Source organism: Dromaius novaehollandiae, chromosome 2 (assembly GCF_036370855.1).
Source record: "Dromaius novaehollandiae isolate bDroNov1 chromosome 2, bDroNov1.hap1, whole genome shotgun sequence".
NCBI lineage: Eukaryota > Metazoa > Chordata > Aves > Casuariiformes > Dromaiidae > Dromaius > Dromaius novaehollandiae.
Window position 1 is genome coordinate 4624257 of NC_088099.1, and position 24220 is coordinate 4648476.

The 24220-nt window shown below is 38.6% G+C and overlaps 1 protein-coding gene across 12 annotated transcripts in view; it reads right to left on the reverse strand.

Moving 5' to 3' along the window:
* Positions 1–24220, reverse strand: part of ADCYAP1R1 (ADCYAP receptor type I) — a 140837-nt gene that overhangs the window by 41601 nt on the left and 75016 nt on the right. For all 12 annotated transcript variants that reach the window (XM_064505676.1, XM_064505682.1, XM_064505681.1 and 9 more), the window contains exons 4-7: positions 15420–15527; positions 2960–2995; positions 2263–2304; positions 402–505 (exon numbers count right to left, since the gene is read on the reverse strand). In XM_064505676.1, the coding sequence (XP_064361746.1) occupies positions 402–505; positions 2263–2304; positions 2960–2995; positions 15420–15527 (290 nt within the window). The remainder of the gene's footprint in view (positions 1–401; positions 506–2262; positions 2305–2959; positions 2996–15419; positions 15528–24220) is intronic.

The following is a 24220-nucleotide window of genomic DNA, read 5'->3' on the forward strand; positions in this document are numbered from 1 at the left end:
TTTGTAAAGTTTATTTATCAGTGACCTAGCAAAGGGTATCTATAATCTCTGTGACCACTGTGCAGGTATCTGCAGAAACAAGTAATTGGCTAAGGAGTTCCTTTGTCAATAGGGGAAGAAATAGGGGCCAGTCCATGCTTTGAAGAGTTACAAGTTATATCTTCATTAAAAACTCAATTAAATAATTGTTCAAAAAAAATTGTCAAAAAAACAATTAAAAATTTGGTATTGGGATGGAAGAGATTAAAAGTTTGCTTCTTACATATTTATACCATTTTATATATCTGATTGTTTCATTCTAATCACCATCAAATCAGGACACAATCAGACTGGGCAAAAAGCAAAAAACAGCCTACTGCCCCACTCATTAACCTGTTTTTAATTATAAAATTAAATCCCACCTGGTTATCAGACTCTGTTTCATTTTCATCAAAGCCACAGGCATCATAATAATGAGGAAAAGGTTCAGACCAGCCATCTTCAGTGCAATTTCTGCTGATGTCCCCTATTGCAAGTGTCAGGTAGAGATGAACTGCAGTTATTGAAGCAAACCACAGGACATACCCTCCCTTCCCCTTGGTGTGTGACCAAAGAAAACCTCACTACAAATGTCGGTACAACTTATCTGACTATACATAGAAGGCTGTAATGACATCTTTAATCTTTAATGACATCTTTCATGACCTATTTCTACAGTAGGTGCCAATGGATGTCTATTACTACAGCTGTTTACCAGAGAGCAAAAAGAATCTCATCAATAAAGGCAGTGTCTCTAGACCATGAAAGATCTCATCCTCAGGTGGATATCAAAAAAAAAGGGGCCCTATGTGCCCATGTCTCTCCATTGTCTCTGAAAGTTTTCTAGAGAATATAGCTTTGATGTAGACATCTGAACTTCAGATGCCTAGAAGGTGAGCCCAGTGCCTAAATATAGGTACATCATGCCATTTGAGATGACCCAGACTATCTGTTTCTGAGGCATCTGCATAGGGTTCGCTAGTTGAACAGAGGTCCGCCAGATTTTTTTGGAGCAGCAGCTGGATGCCAGGCAGGATGCTGTAGGATATCTAAAGTAGCATTATAGGTCTATACTGAAGCAGCTGCATTGCTCCCCTACAGTGAGTGGACAATGTATGCCACCCATATGTCTCAAAGCTTAGGCTCTGCTCTGAGAGTGACCTTGTGAGAAGGGTCCATAGGAAAGGAAAGAAAGGGTGGGAATCTCTGACAGTGACACGTTCATTTACATCTCCAGATGTCCTGAGTGGCTTCACTTACAATTTCCCTGAGAACAAACCTACTTCAGAGCTTCTCACATTCCTCTGCTCCCCCTTATTTGTGCCAATCCCAATTTATAACCTTGTGCTAAACCAGGTGTTTGTGAGGAACCTTCAAGCTGAGGAGAAAAACTCTTTCCGTTTTTCTCTTTTTAGCCGAATGATTTGGCTAATCTCATTTAAAGAATAGCTCCTAAATACCTTTCACTGACACAATCAAGGGGCTTAAAAGTATATTGGGAAGTAAGAGCTGGGGATAGAAGAGGGAAAGTGTCTGTTGAGACTAACTTTGTTACTGAGGCTGTCTGAGGTGGGATGGCACCCTCAGTGGTCTTCTTAACCAGCATTACTCTTATCAGAGCTCAGTGACCTGACTGAAAGACTAGAGCTTATTCCTCTAGAGCACAATGGACCATTTTTTATTGAAATATTACAGTTTATGGAGTTTGGGCTATACCTTGATCAGAATTGATAGAAATTTCAATCTTTTTTTTTTTTTTTAAGGTTGTGCCGCTTCATGTTCTTAGAGCGGTTTAGCCAAGTAGCTCATAACAGTGGCATTGACCTTATTTTTAGAGAATCTGTTTGCCATCCATGAAACAGAATATATCTGTTTAATCACAACATTCATTTAAGAACATTGCACTACTTGGCAAATTTTCGTAAATTACTTTTGCACATTCATCCCTAGTTTTCTATGGAAAATAACCAGTGATTCACAGCGCTGAGTTTCCTTAACACCATTTAGTAATTATTGTTAAGCAGGTAGATATAATTTATAGCAATATACTTGCTAGATCACAGTGCTTGATAGCTGATGAATAAATTTTCATAATATGGGTAAAAGTAACACACTAGGAAATGTGTCACCATAATTAGAACTGATTAGAAAATAATACCCAACTGGCAGGAGATAAAGCTTGGAACTTCCTTTTTAGAAGAGTTAAAATAAAAAAGAGAAACAATCACAGATTCTGTTTCTTACCTATGGGAGACTGGGCTGCGCTTTCCAGCAGGTCATAATCACCTATAAAAGTAGAAATTTGGCATGAAATTGTTTTGACTGTGTTTGCTATTAGAACCAGAACGGATCTCTGTGGGAAGAATTCAACTGAATTTAATGTTTGGATCAGGCCCAATATCAATAAATTCTTGATTCTCTCTTTTGGGGAAGTAAACGTAGTTTTACTTGTGAGTTTAAATCAAGGCTGAACCTATAAAGTTCAGCAGTCACAACTGCAAACAGCTAGCACTTAGCTGAAAAAGGACATATAATCAAATGAAGACCAATTTTATTAGAAAAATATAAAAATAAAACATTCTGTTTCTAGAAATTTACTTTTAGGATTAACAAACTCCATAACTATTTAAGTATGAACACTTACCACAGAATTCAGGAAAACGGAGTTCCATCCATCCATAACAAGTAATCACTAATTGGTTTTAAGTAAGATGGTTTAATTTTGTGTTTCTGTGTTAGATCAAACTGATTTCTAGAAACATAACAGATTTTTACCTTTATTTTTTGTCAGAGTGCTACCATGAGAACTACATATATTGGTTATCACAACAGTTGGTACACAAGCTAACTTTTAAATCATCTCAGATTATAATGTGCTCTACAGACAATTTTTGAGAACAGAGATATATTGAAAGAGATGATGAGCAGGACTGGTTCTTACCTGCATGACTTTGTCCCACGTTATCTACTTCCCAACCTGAAATTAGGAGAATAAAAATACTTTATTTGATCCAGATAATAGTTTGCTTCCGACAAGAGAAACAGATGTATCAAAGCCCAGAGAATAACTGTAAGAGCATTCTGTTTAAATTATTTTTTCAAGATAGTTAATGTACATTTCTAACTGGAAAGTGGAAATGATAAGATGGTCCATTGCATTGTATTATTTGGTCTCTGGTTATTGTGGAGGGTTATCAAATTCTACGAAAAGTATAAGAAATAGAAATGGGATTTTTTTTTCTGATTTTTTTGGGGGGAATGGGGGATTAAGAAAGGCCTACCCGTTTCCAAGATATAGCACCAAAAATGCATGCCAATTCATATTTTAGAAATACATTCATTACAATTGGAAATCTTAAAAGTTCAGATGTGCTTTAAAAATTGTTTTCCTTTTTTTTCTTTCTTTTTTTTTTTTTTTGGTCCTGCTGAATATCCTGCTTCCAAAATAAAAAGCTGGGGAAACCTTAAGCCACTGAGTGGTGCTGCTGCATCATAGGCGGGGAAGCACAGAGGACCTGGACTAGGCTGTGATAGCTTTGCCAGTGTCCACCGAATAAATACAACCAAAAAAAAGTGTTGCTAATGTCTTAGCTAATAGATTAAATGTTCAGATTAGCTTAGTTCTATATCCTCTGGAATAACCACAGGACTTCAGGTTTCTTTTCCTTAACCCTGATCATACAATCAGCTCTTAACTAGGGATTAGAAAAGTTATACATCAATTTGTATGACTTTATTATTCATTAAAAAGTTAACTTCTACAAAAATTTTGTTTTTGATATGACAGAAAAGTGGAAAGGCAGCATCTAAGAAAACAAAATATTGGAGGGAGTCTTTTCAGTACAACATCAAATGCATTTTGTCTCTTTTCAAAACCCTCACCATGAAATAATTTTAAATTCAGTCCTCCCCCCATACACACACACTTAAAATAAATCAGATGTGCTTTCTGATCTTCTAAATTTGAAATTGAAGGATTTAGTGTGAACATGATGGTGGGAGTCTAGAAAACCAGGAAAACTGAGCTGAAGCTTTTGTTCAACCCCCTTCAATCTTTTTCAGCACCCTCCTTTTCAGGTGGGCTGCACTGTGTTTTTCGAATGGGTGTCTTCATCAGACCTGCGTATTCAACCCATGAATTACTTTGGAGGACTAATCTTGAAAACCATGGTCTGAATGCCCGCGGTCTCCTGGCTTCTCTGCCCGACTCCAGTCACTTTCAAGATTTCACATGGGAGATTTCTTGTTTTCAAATCCTGGACTGATTAGCTAACACCGAAGACACATTGGCAATGCTCCAGGCAAGCACTTTCTGACGGGTGGTTCAACCTGTTGCATCAGTCTGAAGAACCAGAGAGAGCAGAAGCGCTAAGATTTGCTCCAGGTTCCCATGAGAATAACAGGAGTGGCTCTGCTGAGTGCTTTGGGCAGACATGAGTGCCTCCTGAGTCCACTGAAAAGCAGGTTTACCAAACATTGTAGTATTCATCTCACCTAGCTTTAGCAGTATATATCTGCAGCTGAGCTAGCCACTGTGGACTCCATTATTGTCCATTTGTGATGGTGTCATTCCCCTGCGCTTTCTTCCATCATCTAAAGCTCCACTGAGGAGATGTCTATGGAATAGGAAGGGAGATGACAGATGTAGATGCCTATATTGCTAATATCTAAATTCAGAATACCAAAATTAGGACATCCTGTGGAAGTTTTGCCTGTGGCTTTAGTAGGCACAGGATCAGAGATCAAGCCAGTGTTGCTCGATCCTGGTCTTCATAAAGTCTATAGCCTCCTGCCCTTCAAACCAATAGTTCGTAAAGAAATTGGTTCCTTACATAACCCCACCTCATTCAGTGTCCTATATCTTATGGTGACCCACAGGAGAAAAGTTAGAGGAAGCTACAAAAACAGACCCCGAAGAACAATCTGACTCGTGAAAAATCCAGTCTTCGTTTATCATTTGCAGAGCATGGCAGCTTAAATCCTGAAGTGTGGCTTAAATCCTGAGGTCTACAATTCTTGTTGGAAGAAGATCAGGGCAGTATGAAATATTTGATTGAATTTTGGTACTCTTGGCATCCTGGCATGTTACATTGATTGCTAAGAAAAAAAGAAGTTATTTTTAAGATTCAAATGTAGATTTAGCTAATTTTTTGCCTATAATCTAAAAAAGAAGAAAGAAAAAATACCACTGTTTCAGTCTAAATAGTGGTGGTAGATGGTTTTAGTTGTGTTAGAATTTTAGTTGATTTTGAATTCCATGATATATTATATATAATATATATAATATCATTATAGAACATTATATTAATGTAGCTTCATGCAATAGAGATTTAAATAACATTTTCTATGATTTTCATATTTACTATATAAATATTTATATTCATTTTTATATTCATTATATTAATATGATCAATTTTATATGTAGCTAAATAATTATTGCATTTTGCTGTGTTTGGACATTATGAAATGACTCACATTTTCAACAACACTAATTTTCTGAGCGCTGTAAGACCAAACTTCCATTTTATTAACATACATTTTCTATAGCTGAGACTTTGCTAATGTACTTAAGAAAAGTCCTGCAGAACCTTTTATTATACAGGCTTTTAGACTTGATCCAGCAACCTAATTTTCACTAATAAGTTCAGCCACTGGAAAGTCAATTAGATTTATGCTGAACATTACGCTCTGAATTGCAGCTAAAAGTCAAAGCCCATCTAATGAGTGTGAGGATAAATATATTTATTTATTTATTAATTTATTTTTATACATATATACATACACACACACACATATATATACACATATATATATAGTGTGAGGGAATGTACAGCCACCATCTGGCTTTAAATTCCTGAGTGCTGCAGCTGCCCCACTCTCTGATGCCATATGTTTATGTATCCTAAACCAGAATATGGTTTTAAGGATGCTAATATGACAGAAACTATGCCAGTGAGTATGTTTACTCATGTCTGAGAGTGTGATAAAGTTAGTTGGGTTATTTCTGTGCTTAACATTTAATATGTTGACCTATATAGGGACAAGGCCTTAATTTGCATTTGAGCTAGGAAGTTTGAGGTTGTAGGGAGTCTGGATATCTCATTTTTCAGCATATCGCCCAATATCGCAAATTGTATTGTAGAACAAGAAGTAGTTATTGATATGAGTTCCCCCATACCAATTCAACAGCACACCCTGAAACAGGAGTCAAACTCTCAGTACCCTCCCGAAAAGCACTTTTTTAAAGAAGAGTAGGATTTTAATTCGTGTTGCACTCATGACTTACACCAACATCTGGACTCCTCACATATATAGCAATACATAACAAACGTGCTGTTTTAACAGCAATAACAACACAGCCCAAACTATAGAAAGGTGGAGCCAATAGCAGCTATTAAACAATGTCACCATTTCTTAAATCAATAATTGCCTGCAATAGTCAATAAGCTTTGGAGGAGCTAATGGTACCCTTGACACAAGATGGTTTGTCCAGTATATTGACAGATAGTGTTATCCACTATCTGACCAGCTTGAATAGGTAAGCATCACTCTTTCAGAACTAAAGCAAATCTTCCATTAGAGCTATAACTGTCATTATTAATTAGGTGTTATCTGCAGTACTACTTAAAGGCCCTAAATAAGATCTGCCAGAATGCTGAACTGCCGGTTAGAACGATCGAATGGAAAAATCACATGTAACTAATATGGCTTATTTCTATTCTAGATGAAGAGGTGCAAGAAAACAAGACAAAAATTAAAGGACTTGTCAAGGGAGATATATAGAGTTAGTGGCAGAGACTGAGATCATTTATGCCCTTTCCTTGCCCATTTATTACACTTCCTTCCCTGTTTTTTTAATTGCTGAGCCCTAGAAAACACAACTACCTTCTCATTATCCATCACTGGATGGGAAATTTAATGCAAGCAATTGTTGCTTCTGCTTTAAAGTGAGCAGGACTGGCAAAGCAAGAGCCAGGAAACAGTCTGTGTACGCTGAGCCTCGGAGCTCGGTGCAGCCTTTTAGATCATCTCCTACGTGCCAGCTCGGTGCTGGCTGCTTTCGGTGTCAGCTGGCATGGCAACTGATTTATCTCCCATAGATTTGTTTATTTGAGCACGACTTGCATTTAACCCTTTGGTTCCAAAATTTGTGCCTTATTAGTGGCCGGGGGAATGAAAGGCTTCACAAACTACTCCGACCTAAAATGACTTGCTCATGCTTCTGCCTTTTTGCTGTTGTTCCCTTCTTGGTATTTTTGGTTGGAGGTCCACACAGGTAATCCTTCGAAAGGCTGGATTTTGACAGCATTGAGGTCAATGTGCAAAGCTCTGCCTGGTTTCACTGCATGTAGATCCAGTCCCTCCGGAAGGGTAGAGACTGGAGTAGAGAGAGAATATGGAAAACATTTCCTACAATGACCTACTACTGTGCTGTCCAGAGATGTGGATGGTGAGGCGGTTATGCAGGAATCCAACCTTTCCCTGTTTTCTATAGCACTGGTTAGGAGATTAACATTTAACCGATAAATATCTATTAAATAACCCAGCTAGTTCTCCTGCCTGACTGCAGCAAGCACCCCACAGCGCCGTTTCACTCCCATTCCCGTTGCTGCGTGCTGCTCTTAAGCACCAGGCAATCTGTTCAGCCGGCTGGCAGAGCTGCAGTCGGCAACAGCAGTCTACTTCGACAGCAGCTTTGCTGGGGCTTCCCGAGCTCCTCGCACTGCTAAAGCTCATGCACTCTGCCTGCTGCGTCTAACGCCCTCTGCCCACTCATGTATATGGAGGTACGCCATCTCTCACACACACACAAGCTAACCATCCCTGTTCCTTCGCTTTACCACTTTCATTTTTCATGGAAAAGTGATCCATATTCAGCTGCTAGATCTTTACAACCTCATTAACACATCTGTAGAAAGTGTCACCCAGACGAGGTTACAGTGTGTGTGGACTTAAAGTATCCCACAGCTTTCCCTGTGCTAAGAACTTCCCTCAAGTATGTCCAGGGTTGTTGGTCTCCCTGGCCTCACATCCGTTAGACAATACTTTAAACTGCATATTAAGTCATGAGCACACTTGGTGTTTACTCTATATTACCATTTATGTGGTTAAAGGGGTTTGTAAGTGCTCACACTGTGATCGTGCAAAATAAAGTGTTATTCTTCACTGTACTTTATAAACAGGGAAACTGAGGCAGAGGAAACAAGCATCAGATTAGGAAGCATGACTCATATTTAGATGTTTGGATAAGAGCTGGTGCCTAAGCATATTTGTAGATCTGATCCAGTGGGACAGATTCATCCCATCTAACTTAGCTGCCAGCAGATAAGTATCAAGTTAATCTGGTCTTTAGCCTCCTTCTGTAAAGAGCAAAGAGATGAGCACTTCCAGGGGGTAATCTGTTTTAGACATCTACCGTGGGATGAGATGAACGGCCTTCTGCAAGTGCTTTGCTACCCAGCGGCTTGTGCAAAACATTGCAGTAGAGAGAGTGATGGAGCTGATGTATAAACCTGTATTTCCTATGCCCTGTAAGTAATTCAGAGCACGTGGCTGCATGACAAGGTGGCAGGAAGACCCAGTGAAAAATTCCTGGAGATCATGAGAGAACACCAGTGAGGTCCCACAGGGAGAACATAAAGGCTGTAGTACATAGGGCTAGGGGAGGCAGGACTGTTGTAATGATATGATCAATAACATGTAAGAGAGCTTATGCCTTTCTTCTTTTTTCCTCTTGCTTATCAAAGGCTATGAAACTATCAGTGGACTAAGGTCACCATAGCAACTGCGAGGCATCATTTAAACATTATTTGTATCCTTCCTATGAAGCTGGCTGTCACAGGAGCATCCATCAAAGTGCAGGATAAATGCCAGTACAGTCCGAGAGGCTCCTAGCTCAGAGAAGGGAGGTAGGGATTATACTTCAGATAAAAGCAAAAGCAAAAAGAAAAAGAAAAAAAAAGAAAAAGAAAAAAGAAATCCTGTCCAAACTAGCTTATTAGCTTATTAATTATTATTATTGTGAAGTCCCACAGACAGTAGCATATTAGCACACTTACCTAAAGGTAAGTGTGAGTGTGTGCTCACCACACCTTAAAGCCTGCAATCAGCTTTTTCAGTCACTAGAGTAAGAGGAGAAATGAGAATAAAGGCAGCTAGGAAAGGTTGAAGCCCTTGGAAACTTCCCAGAGGAGCACAATTTTTAAATTCTTCAAGGCCAAATTATTTTTTAAAACACATTCCCAAGGGCCTTGAGCTTTGTTACAGCTTTTCCCTGGCCACTGCAGGATGTCCTCTCACACCAGAGCATCACCGCTGCTTTTTGTCAGGCTGCATGTTTGATATCGAACAAAGCACAGATCTCTTATATTCCCATAGAATGGTGAGAAAGGCCAAAAATGTCCTTTTCCTCTAATAAGTATCTATAAAGTCTCAAAACAGCTAATTGGAAATGTAGATAGGATTACTAGTCTTTGATGGCAATATTTTCCTTCAATTTTCCTCTGCAATGCAGATAGAGTTTGTGATGCTGTGGCAGGGGAGGCACGCTGAATTTAAACTTGTCCTGCTTGCTTTGGAAGAGCTGAGGCAATTCCGTCAGTTTACTGCCTGTGGAAAGGCTAGAGATTAAAACCAGCAGGAAGGAACTTGGTATCTGGTAAGCACAGTTATTGAATCTCAAGTCCTAGGTGATTGCCAAGACTTGATGTTTGCAACCTCTCAGCTTGGTAGGTCCCTTGTAACTCTCTCGTGTTGGGATCCTTTCTGAGACTTGCTGAAAACTATCAGTGATAACGTATTCAATCTGCTAATGGCTTTGAAAGCTGTCCAAAGCAGCTACCGTTGCAGTGGACTTGGCTTCTGAATGCTGTGTAGGATGCTATATGAAGCAAAGGATGAAACTACAGTATGCACAGTCCGGGATGCTCCAAAACATAATTAAGCTTTGATGATTCATTATTATTCCCATGGTGGGAACTCCATGGGATGGACCACACCTGTTTTTCAGGGAATGCTTCTTGCTTCCAGTGTTTTTCTTCCTTCTCAGTTTTTCTTGCAGGAAGCTGAAAAACCCACCAGGGGTGAGATATATTTGAACAGAAAATCTAGACCTTTGCATTGATCTTTTGCCTTGCCTATTTGACAGGCAAACACAATTTCCAATTTCAGGCTGCTGCAATGCTGACCTTAATTTTAGCTAGTAGCAAAGAAAGCCTGCATCTTCTACTTCAGTAGAAAATAAGTGCACAATCTCCCAGATGCATTTTATTGCTTAGAGAGCCCCTGATCTTTAACAGTCATCTTTTCTTTTTCTCTATATCAAAAAGTATCAATAAATTAGCCAAACTAAGAGAAACTCTAACTTGGAGATATTCTGAAAAGCTTTTGCCTTGGGAAAACAAAGGATCTTAATGTCTTTTCATTGAATCTGAGACTTATGTACCATTTTCACAGTGGTATGTAGTCAGCATCTGAAGACTTTCCCAGGACTATTTCCCCATAAGTGACACAGAAGGGCATTCCACATGCATACATATAATACAGCTTACCCTCTCATTAACCCCTCTCTTGTCATTCTATTTAGTTTGATCAGGAATAACATCCAAACTCAGAAGGGAGAGAAAAGCCATGGATGGCTTCTCAAATCCAATTAACCCTGAATTCATGAATCCCATCATCCAACAGTGATCTCTCTAATGCAGAGTATGTGAGGCTTGGTGTTCTTGCAGCAAAGTGCTTGAGTGTTTCCTAGTGCTTTTAATGGGATCAGTAATAGAGTATTTCCAGTGTCTTGTTCTCCAGTACAACAAAGCTTGGTGGATAAGCACAGAAGTCATACACAGACTGCCAGAGCAGCAGCAAGGCAAACCCTCAAACATTTGGGTTCAAAAAATGTGACGATGGGATATCAATCCCTCTTAAATTTTATAAAACCTGGATGTATTCTTTATTCTACTGAATTTTAACTAAGCACCTCAGTCTTGGTATCAACACAGGAGGTGCTTTATGTGTTCAGTAGAAACTGTATAAGCTTTCTCTGCTTTACAGCGTAAACCGTTCTCTGTACTTACGCTCTTTTGAATATAGGAGGTAGTGTCCTAGACTGAGCACTGGATAAACATGCTGAATAGCTGGAAGATTCAGTGAGAGCTAATCATATTTATTATTTGGATTTGTGAATAAAGGCAGTTTCTCAATGTGGAGCATATGGCAATGCTCAGAAACTGCCTATTATCATCTGTATTAGTTTTTACTGCAAATCGAAGGCCAAAGAATATGCTCATTTCTGATCTGGCTATTGCATTTCCTTCAATGGCCCATTCCAGTAATCTGGCTTTATAGGTTTTATCACTCCAGAATATCTCAGCTGTGCAGGACAAAGAAGGAAGAGCACAGTTTTGGCATCTGCAGATTTCCTCTCCCAGGCAGTATCACCACTGCCTGAAAAAAAGGGAAAAATAACAAAACAAATTAAATTTTCCATCTGGGACCGCAGCTCACTGTGTTGGGGCCATCTGTAGGTCTAGCTACGTCATACTGCACTGCAACATCACAGTTTGTCGTACTTCACCCTAGTTTAGAGATCAGTTAGATGAAATATCCTCTGCAAGTACCTATTTCTTTCCATTTGTGGGACAACATGATTATGTGATCAGTTCAAACTGAAACATATACCTTTTAGATATCTAAAGCCAAGTGAGGTAAATTCCACCCCCTCTTTAAGATAAACCCATCCCCATATGATTTGTCTGTTGCTATCCAAACAGCTATACCTACAGGTTGTTCTGTATTGCATGAGATGAACTATTTTAAAATATAAATTAAAGTTATTGCAGCTGTTTGTAAAAATGATTTTGGGTCATATGACAATTTTGTTTTAGTAAGAGTGAATATGCTATTAATAGATATTAGTGTCAATGGCTAGCCTATTTGCATATTCTGGAAATATAGCAGCAGCAAGAGAATACTGTAGCAATCTAAAATATGTGATTAGCCATGTCTTAGAAACATTTAGTTATCTAATAAGCCTTTATTTAAGGAACCTTCATAAAATGTGACTTTTTTCATTAAGCCCTCATTGAAGCAAATATACTTTGTTAATTAAAATTAGCAGCAATGCTGCTGAAAAATCATGTTAATTCACTCAGGAGAGTGATTATGGATGCAGATATTTCCACCTTGGGGTCACTAGTGCAAATCTAGCCTGGATCTGTAGAGATTTCAAACTACTCCAGATTAAATGTTTATTTGTTTATCTAATGAATTATGAATCTTGGTTTTGTTCCTACTGAACAGATGTCCAAAAAACACCCCAAACCCAGCACAACAAGTGATAACAGCTGCCACTTTTGTTAGTGATCCTGTGAGGAGATAAGGAAAGCAGTATATATATTTACACTGGAATGACTACTCCTTCTTTGAGGTCACACTATCACCCTGCTAGAGGCCAAATGTGAAGTAAAATACATGAACAAGATTGTAAATTTGGGACAAATTGTTTACAAACGTTATGGATTTCAGCCCTTTAATTTACGTAGCTGTAGTTAAGGTAGAGCTCTTCATTTTTATAGAAAGAAACATTTTTATTTTTCTAAAATGCAAATATCATTTAAATAAAAAGCAATATAGTCTTTCCAACTGAAAGATTAGTTAAGCATTGGAATAGATCACAGTGAGTTAATCTTGTCTTTGAGGAGGGAGATGGACTAGATGGTTTCTCAAGAACTCTCCCAGCCTTAATTACTCCAGAAATGACAGCACCATAGAAAAGAAATGTCACCAGTAAAAGTGAGAAAGCACCATATGCATGTGAGATATAAGTAGGACTAACCCAGTGACATCGCTTGAAATAAAGAACAGCTAAGAGGTCTATGGCTGAGGTGTTTTGACAGGCTGTAGATGTACATGGCATTATTCTCCATATTATCAAGCTAGCATTAACTCTGAGCATTGCCTCCACATTAAAAAGGACAAGAGAAGAGAGAAAGAGAGAAAGAAAGAGAGAAAAGTACTGCCTATGTTACCAAGCTTTAGCTTGAGGATATTTAAGGGAAGCAGATTACAAGCCAGTGAAAAGGAAGGCTCCTAATGGAAATGCTGACAGGCCCTGTGTTGAGAAGCAGGCCTCCTGTAATTATATCAGAAGATAACGATAAATCAGCCATCTGCTGATTCACAGTAAATAATATAAAAGTATTCTGCCTGCAGACTACAAGCATCACTGATGACTGGATTTCAAAACTTCTGGTTTGGTGGATTTGCTGCACAGAGGACCACCAGAACTGGTGCGTCAATCAGGCTGAATGACAAGCAGCCAGTGAAAACTGGCGATAAAGTCTTGGAGAATTAAAAAACAACCACCACCATCCCCCCCACACACAAAAACTTATAGAAGGGAAGAATATCTGCTTTTCCATGATAGATACAAACCCCACTGGATGCTGGAAGGTCGTTTTTTTCTATTATCACTAAACATGGATGGTTCAGTAAGTGTCATTCCTCCCACTGAACCAATATTACAGCAGTAATGATTATGTTTAACTATAGTGGCTATAATTAAAGCACATTTAATTACATTAGTAATTATATTTTTATATCTAATAACTAAAGGAGGGACTTTTCTTTCCCTATCAAAAATTAGGTGCCTAGTTTAAAAGAACCATCAGCCTTTTGCAGTAACATAAATTGCCTTTGGTGGGTCTTTTTCTCTTAGTGTCTCTCCACTGATTACAGAGTCTAGAGGACTACTTTAGGGAAGACATTTGTGATTTTATGGATAAATCTAGGTGAGGTAATGAGCAGCTATAAGTTTCTTTCTGTTTCACAAGAGTGTTGCTGCTGGCTTTGGCATCTGGATCAGTTAAAATGGTTGCATCTGAAGGTGAGAATTTCGGCACACCTGGATCCATGCATGAAGTTCTTACTATCTCACCCACATTGCGCTCTGTGTGGGGCAATGCTGAGAAAAAAGGTGGACTTTGTGATTTGAGGTCGCCAATGAGAAATTCATTTGCAAAACAGTCTTTGGGAAAAAAGACTCCAAATGGAAGCTGGTGAGCTTCCTCCTCAGAGGAAAGTGCTATTTAAGTGATCCACACTAGCCCGACTGGGTGTTGAGAGAAGCTGGACAAAACTGTGTTATTTATCACCAAAGGTTTGTTGTTAACTAACACTGACAGGAGAATGCAGCCCATCTCAGGCATTCACCTGGGAAGCTCATTTCGTTGAATCATGAAAAAATTAAGGGACTTCAAGAGGTTATTTAATCACTCTACATTCAGGCTGTGAATAACTTAGTAATTGTTTCCTCTTGTCCACATCCTCTCATTTTTACCCGTCAAATTCCCATTTGATTTCAAAGGAAAAAAAATATGAGAAAGGACAAGGGCTTTTTGGTATCATGCAAACAGCAGCTTGCATAGAGACACTTCCCATAAAAAGGCACTAGGTAGCATTAACAACTAGGTCAAACATTTAGTACTATTACTACCAAGGTAGGCTGTTCTTTTATTAACATCTGGTTTGACAGCAAGGACTGCGGAGTAGAAGGGTTGAAGCCAGAGGTCTGATAGGGATTGGTTACCCATTATGGCAAGCTTTTAGGACTTTTGGCCCAAGCCTGCGTTACTGGGGAAAAGAGAGAAAGGAAAGAACACGCCAGCCAGCCTGGCTGACCATACGCAGTATGTTTTGCAAGAAAAGGGACAACTCTGTCAGGCAATGATGCATGCTGGAAGTAGAAACTGTCCATTTGACTAAATTGCTCCCTGGGCAACTTTGCAAATTTTTGTTTGCTCAGTGCTGGTTATAGGGACAGTGTGCTGCTTTCTCATTTCTATTGACCACAAAGAGCCATGATGGAGCTTCTGCATCCTTTCAGGAGTCTGTGATTGCAACTGACCTTTCCCAAGGCCCCTCAACAGGGGAGTTCCTCACATTGGTCATCTCATGCCTATGTTCACCTTAGACATGAACAGAACCAAGCCCTGAAGTTTTAGCATCAGGTCCTGATGCTTTCTTTATAAAAGAGGTTTAAATTACATTGATTATCTATCTAAGACCCTTGCACAATCTTAGTTCTCATTGATTTCTGTGGAGACCCAAGGGCAGAACATTTCCTTTAGCAATTAGACTTGGTGATGTTTTCACATTGTTCAGTCTGCAAAGGTTTTCTTCACACATCTCCATCCCCTACACCTACACATACCCACAAGCATCCTGGTTTTCTACTGTGTTTTCTAAACTGAAGCTGAACCAACCCCAGACCTTTGAGGAGTTTTTGATTTCCCTGTTATAGTGGATACCTCAATCAGGCTGAATATTCCTGCTGGCCTTGCAGCAGGAGGTGTTTGTAGCTATGTACCAGATGGACGCAAGGAAAAAAAGCGAAAGTACTTTACCGTCTTCGGAGATGATAAATCTGAACAGTGCAGGGCACTTGACAAAAACGATTTCACCCACACTTGCAGGTTTCCAGCATGTGATGTTATCCCACATTCCTGGACAACCTACAGAAGACAAGAAAAAAAAATTGTGATGTAAACCCAGTTCTTTTTTTCATAAAAAGAAAGACTTAATAGTTGGTCTTCCTTTTATCCATAAATGTATGCTTATTTAAAATAATTAGTGGTATCCTCTTCTGATAAACTTCCCTGGAATTAAAAATAAAAAACAAAAAACAAACAAACAAAAAAAACCCCAAACCACACACCTTGATAGTAATAGCATAAAAAACTAAGTAGTTACGTGGTACAGTAGTGGCCAAACTCTCCTCTGGCAGAAACTGGCATTACTTAGTCACAGTTAAATCACTCCAATATACATCGGAAATTGCTTTTCCCATAGAACATGGAATTCAGCAGTTCTTGGTCAAATCTTTAGGCATTTTACTTATGAATCACATCTTTGATTTAAATTCTGTGAATTTCTGATGACTCTAATCCTTATCAAAGAGGGGGTACTTGCACATTTTGGAATTTGACCCAGGAAGATGAATGGAAACAAAAGAAGAGATTCTATTTTGTACTAGAGCCAACTTGGCAGATGTTTGGGGAAAGCTCTTCTTTTTTACCTTATTTTTTTTCTTGGGAAAATATTAAGCATAGAAGAGTTGCTCATTAGCAATGGAACTGGCATAATATCTTTTACTACATTTACTGCAGCCTTTACTCTAAAGAATATAAACTCTTAACGTCAAAAGGATGATTTTGACCTCTAATGTTCTCTTGCATAAGCTAAAGACAGAATTTAATCTTGCATATGCAATATCAGGGCCTTAACAACTGTTTTATAGACTAGGCTTCAGGTAGCAAGTCTTGAACTAAAGATTTGATATGGCAAAGAACCACTCTCCTCTTAGAAAATTGTGGCTTTTATTTCTAATCTGATATTTTCCAGTTCCAACTTCCAGTCATTGTTGTATAGATCCAGGTCTATTTTGGCTCTCAGTTCTTCAGGTCAGGAAGTAATGGCATACCACTGTTCCCTTCCAGCCCTCACATTGGGTTTTCTTCTTATGGGAAACAAAGCACGCAGGTGAATCGTGCTTGTCCATCCTTACATGATATGGAGTCAAAACACTTTCAGAACCAGAAGCATGCAGAACCAGGCAATGATAGGACTGGTGAAGGTCTCTTCTCTTAAGATATAGGAAAAAGTTAGTTCCTATCTGCTATCGTAAATAAAGTGCAGGAGGCCACTTTCTGCTTCTTTCTGAGCACTAATGTCAGAAACATGACAAACTATAACTGGTTTTCAAGAAGCAGCTTTCTGTGCATGACCCCTCCTGTAATTCTGTAAACCAGAAGTCACCACATTACTAGCTCATAAACCTAGAAGGCTTTACCAGTATAGTAAAAAAACTCGGAGCAATCCTTCAAGTTTCCCAATAACGTCCACAAAATGACTTAGCAAAGGATGCTTAAAAGAGAATCATCTTCTACCTCATCAGGAAAAGAAAGAGATACTAAATCTAAATATCTCCACTGCTTCTTTGCATTTGATGCTGAGATCAAGCACATAATCTTATCAACTTAAAAGCAGCAAGCTCCATGCTTTCGTAAGTAGCTTTATGTTGATAGTCTCTCTCTCTCTTTGAGTATGTGCTGGAGAAAATAAGATCTTCAGTAAAAGCAGATAATTCTTCAGAATGTCATTTTCAGATTGGGACAAGTACAACACAACATGGGCCAGGTGATCAACTGGTAAAAAAGTGGGGGCTTTGTTAACTTTGGTGGTGGTAAAAGATTTCCATCACTGGAGAATATATGCTCACAGGACTGGGCTTTGTGTACTTTTCCTATCAGCTGCAATGACAGAGAATCAAGCCTGACATTTCCTCACAAAATACAAACCAGATGTTAGCACACACAGTGGATGGGTAACCAAGGACAGCTTTGAGTTGCACAGTTTTTGAAGTACTTGGTGAGTGTCAAACAACACTCGTTATATTGATGGCGTATGATAAAATGGTGATAATCATCTTTTCAGATTAAAGGATGTAGCATCAGATTACTAGAATAAAATAATAAAAATCCTGATCCTCTTAGTTAAGAATCAGTCAGCTTTGCAAGTTTACGAGAAATTCAAATATTATTGCAAAAACACTTGTTAAATCACTGCAGGAGACAGGAAAAAAAAATCCTTTATGTTTCTTTCTTCTCTCTTTCTTTCACTCCTACCCTAGGCTGATTACTTTAATAGATGAGGATATCATTGTATGAATATTGTGATTCACTAAAACATCTCCAAAAGGTTCAAAAAACACAATTTGAAAAGTTTAATGATACAATCAGTATACTGAAGAGGAAAAACAGATCAAATTGAGCTCTAATAGATTTTATTGTCCTTGATAGATAGCATCTGTGCACCCAGTAGGAACTGTATTTACCTTTTAAATCTGAAGACATTTAGTAATAGGTTTATAGTTCACGGATGTCTGGCACTCTCTACAAAAGCAAAGGATATGTAAATATCCAAGGTAATGAGACATTTGTTTCCAAGAGGTGTTAGAAACAATCAAAGTGGGTAATGAGATCTTCTGAGAACCACCTGCTAGTCTTGCTCCCTTAAATTAAATGCCTTTGGTAGAAATAGGGAAAGCTTTCTTATTTCTTATTACTACTTGAGCTTCAGTTGTCTACCAAACACTGAGATAGTAATAGAATAGCAAAAGAACCTGAAAAGAAGTGAGAAAATCCTTATACTGCAGAAAAGAAATGAAAAAAGAAAAAGTGAAATAAATACTTACTTCACTGTCTATGAAATTTGGTGATACCAGAGGTCTGTTTTTGTACTGTGATAGTACCATGCACAGCTGAAAAATAATCCAATTTAATGACACTGCAAGATCATAGTGCTAGAAAGCATCCTTATCCCGATGAGCTGACATTGGAACAGAAAGACAGAGAAGCAGAGAGCCAAGTAATTCCCCCATGTTACTAAAACAGGTAAGTGATGGAGATAGAAAAGAATTCACCATCAATGAGAACGTTGCCTGATCCCATCTGGAAAAACATATTTAAACTAAAAAAATTTAGAAGAGCAAAGAAATAATTACGAAAAGATTAAACATGGTAAAGGCCAGAGTGTGCAAATCCCTTGCATATGCTTGTAAACCACAATACAGCCAGGAACTCCTGCTGGGTAAAATCTGCCCACGGAAACCAACGTGACTTGTGTGTGAAACTGCCCAGTGGGGTTCTCCTCTGGCACTGACGGCATGTCTCCACTGCATCAAGGTAGGGATACGTAAGCTCGCTTTGAAAGAGGTAGCTCAGACACTTCAAGCAGCAAGGTGCAGCTCCATGTGGGCTAATTTACTTGCTTCTTAGCATGTTATAAATAAATTAATAAACACAGTTTTAAAACATAAGTTTTTGTGTGGGCCAGAGTGAAGAAAAAAAACATCCAAGAAGGATCAACTCGCAACTAGGGCATCTCATGAGGAATACAAGCTATGCCTTCCCTTTCCATGACTACTGCAACCTGCAGACTGAAAATCATGTTTGCTAAACTTTGCTGTCAGAAAAGGAGGCGAGGACTTATATCAGGTAACATTAAGTGGTGTAAAAGCTTTGCATCTTGTCTTAGCTATCCACCTGTACCCTCTTTACAGCATGAGCAGAAGTGTGCTTCATCTTCTTCAGCTAGTCTCCTCCTTTTTGAAAGGATGGATGACCCTTTGGGGGCCATCCCTTGAAACTGCCTTTTGAGGAAATGTGAAGTGGTTGATTAGTGTATAGTCAGGAGTGTTTAACCTTACATGGTTAAAACTTACCCATTTACCCCCACCCAGCTAAACAAAGATTGTTTTGTAGGCCATGGACAGAGACCTTCCAGATGGTGATTTTCCCATTTTAAGGTGGCAGTGGGGGCGAATTACCCTCTTACCGTACTTCCCCCTGTCCATGGACTACATTCAATAGAAAGAGGCCAAAAACTAGCTTAGCTGAGATAGCTGCCTATTAAGTGGCTGCAACCAGATGTTTTATCTTTAGGGTCTGCGTGGTTTTTTGGTGTAGACATGAATCAACTCTGCACTCTAACCAGTGGCTATGCAGTCCCAATTAACTGTCTTCCCACCCAGAGTGAAGGAGTCCAACTGAGGACCAAGGCATTTTACCCCAGGCTGTGAGTGGTGCCAGCACAACCACACAGCTCCTGCGCAACCCAAACCACCGGCAAACCACAGTGGCTGCATATAAAAAGCCATGTGGTCAATCTCTGCCTCAAGTTGCTTTGTGTAAAAGTGAGATAAAACTCTTGTTCAGACTGTAAGTTCCCCATGGCTGGGTCCACCTTGTAGTGTTCTTTCTAAATGTACCAGAAAAAGCAGAAGCCTGATTTTATCTGAAGTACAATATGCATTTTTATATGAATCTCATGTGAAGGTCGTGACAAATAAGTTTAAATTCAATACCACTGAAGCTGAGAGGGCTGCACCAATGATGAATCTGACTTGACAACCACTGGAAAAAACAACTCTCTCTTGGAGACAGGCCTAACTTCATGAGAAGGTGAAAACTATGGATATTTATCATTGTAAAGTCTTCTGACATTCTTTAAAACTAAACCTAGGGGATAGCATTAAAACTATTCTAGTCCATGGAGGCTCAAACAAGCTTTGTTCCTGCCTTTAGCTTCAAATGAAGCCTCTCAGAGCAAAATGCCTCCTCTGTGCTTTGCTGTTCCTGGGAGCTGAAAGGCTTTTTTCCTACCTGAAATGTCTGGGCAAGCCCCAAGAGAGGACAATAAAAAAGCTGAAGACTCTGCAGAATATCAGTGACAAAAAGCTCTTCTGAAATAGTTTAAATTTCCATATCTTCTTTTTTGCCTCTGTCAAGGGGTTGTCTGAAGAGTCCCAGTTTTGATAGTGTCATATATAAAGTCAGATCTCATGCAGGTCCGTGGCTGAAGTCCCCTGAGCTCAAGGAATGGACCTCACTTTAAATCTGATGAATATAGAGCCTATCTTCAACCAGGACAGAATTGTTATGTCACCAGAACTATGCACTGTTCTTTCTAGGTTTGTGTTTTGTTTTCCCATGGTGTCTCTACTGTAATACCCTCATTTACGCGCTATGCATTTAGATTCCCCTTGCAGTACCCATAACATCCCACTCCTAGTGCAACATGCAACTCAAAATTATCGAGTGAAGGGAGGAGTGAAGAGTGGAGTGATAGGAAAATAGACAAAAAGATTTATGGACTGATACACAGCCAAAAGCGAATAGATAATACATTTAAAAAAAAAAAAAAAAGAAAGAAAAAAGAAAGAAGAAAGAAAGAAATAATTTCCTTGGAAAATTAAGAAACAAGTGCAAATACATAAACGTGATACTTCTGTATTTTTCATATATGTAAATAAAGGCTTGAGGTGAAAATCAATCCATTTGACTTACAGTGTTCAGTTTGATTTTCAGCTCCTCTCCTCATTTATTAGTTTAAAATATCACCTTCAAGGTCATATTGCCTTCAGGAGAATAATATCGAAGGAAATGTAATGTTACAAGCCAACATATTAAACTGAATTATGTGATGCACAATAACTTTTAAAAGGCATACAACGTAAAAAGGCTTTCACAGAGAGGAGGAATATGAGATAGGTACTTCCTGTTCTTTCATAAATCTAAGTAAATACCAAAATAAATAAATGTTTAGCAAGGCCTGGGTATGAGGCCTAAATTTTCAAAACTGACTGACATTTCAAAATAGAGGCATCTTATAGCAGCTTGTTTTATGGAAATGGAGGTTCTGCAGGTATTTCCAGCTAGGCAACAAGCTCGCAACTCTTTCAGGTTTAATAGCCTCTTTTGGAAGTTCAGGTCATAGGAGGGTAGGAAAGGAAAAAAAAAACCTAAAAATCCAGATTAAGTTATAAAAAAACAACCAAAAAACAAAGAAAACAACTGAAGGAAGACATTCTATGTAGGAAAAGAGAATGCCCGATCATTTCCAAGGGGAAGAAAATATATATATCAACCTTAAATACAAGACAGAACTAGAAGACCAAGTACAATGGGAAGCTAAGAGTAGAGAATAATAAAAAAGAATCTTTTGCTTCCCCAATTATTACTTTTTGCTCCCTTCTCATAGTTTTTGTATGATTTGAACAACAGTCTAGTTATTCATTCAGCATATGCCATCCAGACCAGCTATTATAACAGGAATTTGTTACTGTATTCAAAATCTGCCGCTGTTGCACCAACAAGTAGCATCTTGTTTTGTCTAATCTGGTATTCTTTCACCTTGAGAACCTATAATTTAGATATCAAAATCTGAGCTGAATTCTTCTAGCCTTCTTTTACAGTACATGCAGAGGAATGGACACCTCTGGAGAGCCCTGCTAGAGGGTTTCTAAGATAAATTATTCTCTGAAGATCCTTATTTTTTTTCCACTGATTAAAAAAGGCACCAGCAGGGACTAAGCTTCAGCTTATCAGGATTCGGAACAGAGAAATTCCACATGTACAGTTCAAGTGACTTGACTAGGGCTTCATGTGAAGAAAAATAAATTGGTCAAGCAGTTGGCCCATATTTTCTATTGGCTTTCTCTAGATAACTGTTGGTCCCTTGGTATGAAATTATCCAGCACTGTATTGTGACCACTTAAAATGTATTCTTTACATAATGATAATTAAAACTATGATAGTATTTTCTACTGATGCCTCATTATCAGTAAGTTAGTTGTTTTATAGGATGTTATTTTCAGAGATTTGAGACTTCTTAAGTGAAACAATATTTTCAAGGAACTATTAAAAATATCAGCTTAATTTTTGAATGAGATTATTGGAAAAATTGTTTGAGATATTTTAGCTCTTATCTACCAAGTTAATCCTGGTTGTACAAAAAATTAGAAGTGAAGGAAACAGACACTCTGGGTTTTGTTTGAATATAATAATGGTTTTTATAGCATATCAGCAGAAAAAGATCAGCTGAAGATAATAGGCTTTACCTTTCCAGAGCTGAAATACGTTGCATTTACCAAAAGTAAATTGTATTTTTTGGAACTGAGAACTAGTTTATTTCACTGTTCAGCAGAGAATTCCACCCATTTTTGGTGTTCGGTGTCCCTCAAGTGTTTTGGTTCACCTTCCAGCTACTTAAAGAGTTAGCCTCACCAATTACAAAATAGATGTCTATCATTATTCCTATTGTTTCAATGGGGAAATAAGTGCTTGCACACACGCGCACACACACACACACACACACCCCTCTATCTTCCCATGGTCTGTCCCAGAGTTAGAAAAATAACCTAGATCTTCTCATTTGTCCAGCAAGTCAACCACCACGACATCTCTCCTCATGAGGGTGAAAGGTTCTTGTCTACTTCTTGTATTAAACTTACTTCAGAAGGAACGGCTAATACCATTTTTTCTTTCCTTGAACTTTTTATATATGGGAAAAAAAAAAGCTTTTAGATGACAGAAGCTGTTAGCTGTAATTAGAGAGGTACAAACCTTTTCTTCTTCTTTTGAAGCTATTTAATTTTTTACAGTCACTGGATATTTATTCCAAGCTCATGCTTATTGCTGTTCTCGCATTGTTACCTGCCAAGGAAATATCATCCAATAAAATCTCCAGAATCCTTTAAGTGCTGCCAACCAATTGGCCTTAGGTGAGCTTTGGAGAGTTTTAAAGGGAAACAGCAGTTTGGCAAAATCTTGGGAACATTTCTTTATTTAATTATGAAAAAGAGTAAAATGACAATAAACTGGGAAATTAAGAGGTTTTTTTAAGTTTCTTTAAGTATAATAAAAAGGATTGGTCATTTTTCTATGAGAACATCACCACTTTGCAACACTGAAGTCAGAAATACTTTGTGAACCTGCTCCAAAAATTGGGGGATTTTATTCCAATGCTGCTGGAAGACAGAACGCCACTGACGAGCTGCCAAAAGCAGATGCGGTGCCAAGCTTGCCAGCTGCAGACGATCTGGCATCACTCAGGGCATGGGTTATGTGAGATAATGGGGTAGTGCTGGAGGCAGCCTGGCCTGGCAGCAGCTGATACCCCTTATTCCTTCTTCTGCTGGTAGCAGTGGAAGCTGCCTAGGCTGTTGTCCTCCTTCCCCATCACCAGGCCATTCTGACTCCAGCTTCTCCTTTCCTAGGAGAAGCAGAGGTAATGAACTTTTCTTTATTGACCCTATCTTCCCTTACTTCTCCACGCTGAGAGATAGATGTGAAAAGATAAGGAGAGTCCATCTTTGTCTAGAAGGCTTTGCATATATCACAGTGGTAGAAATCTTAAGTCGTTGGGATCAAATTCATTTATGGAAAGAGTATGGTAAAAATATTGGCTGAAATGTGCAGAACTACAGGGCATCTGAGAAGAAAATAATGCAGTAAGGAACAAAAATGTGTTCTTTTTTCATAAAGCCCTGTGTTCCTCTGCCAGATCCTACCCAAAAAGATTTTGCACTCCACAGACACAATCTGCCCATAAAGAGTGATTGACTAAGGATGACAGGGTGGAGTGCTATCAACCATGTCCTGCCTTTAAGAGGTTCAATTACAAACATTCCCTATGCCTATTTTTGACTATTTGCAGAAGAGCTGGATAGAAATATAGGTCCCTATGTTATTTATTTTTATTTTTTTAAGTAAAACTGATGTGCATGTAAATTTTTCAGAAGTGTTAATGTAGCTCGCAACCAATCCTGGCTTTGAATTAGGACTGTGGGCAAGGAATTTTTCCA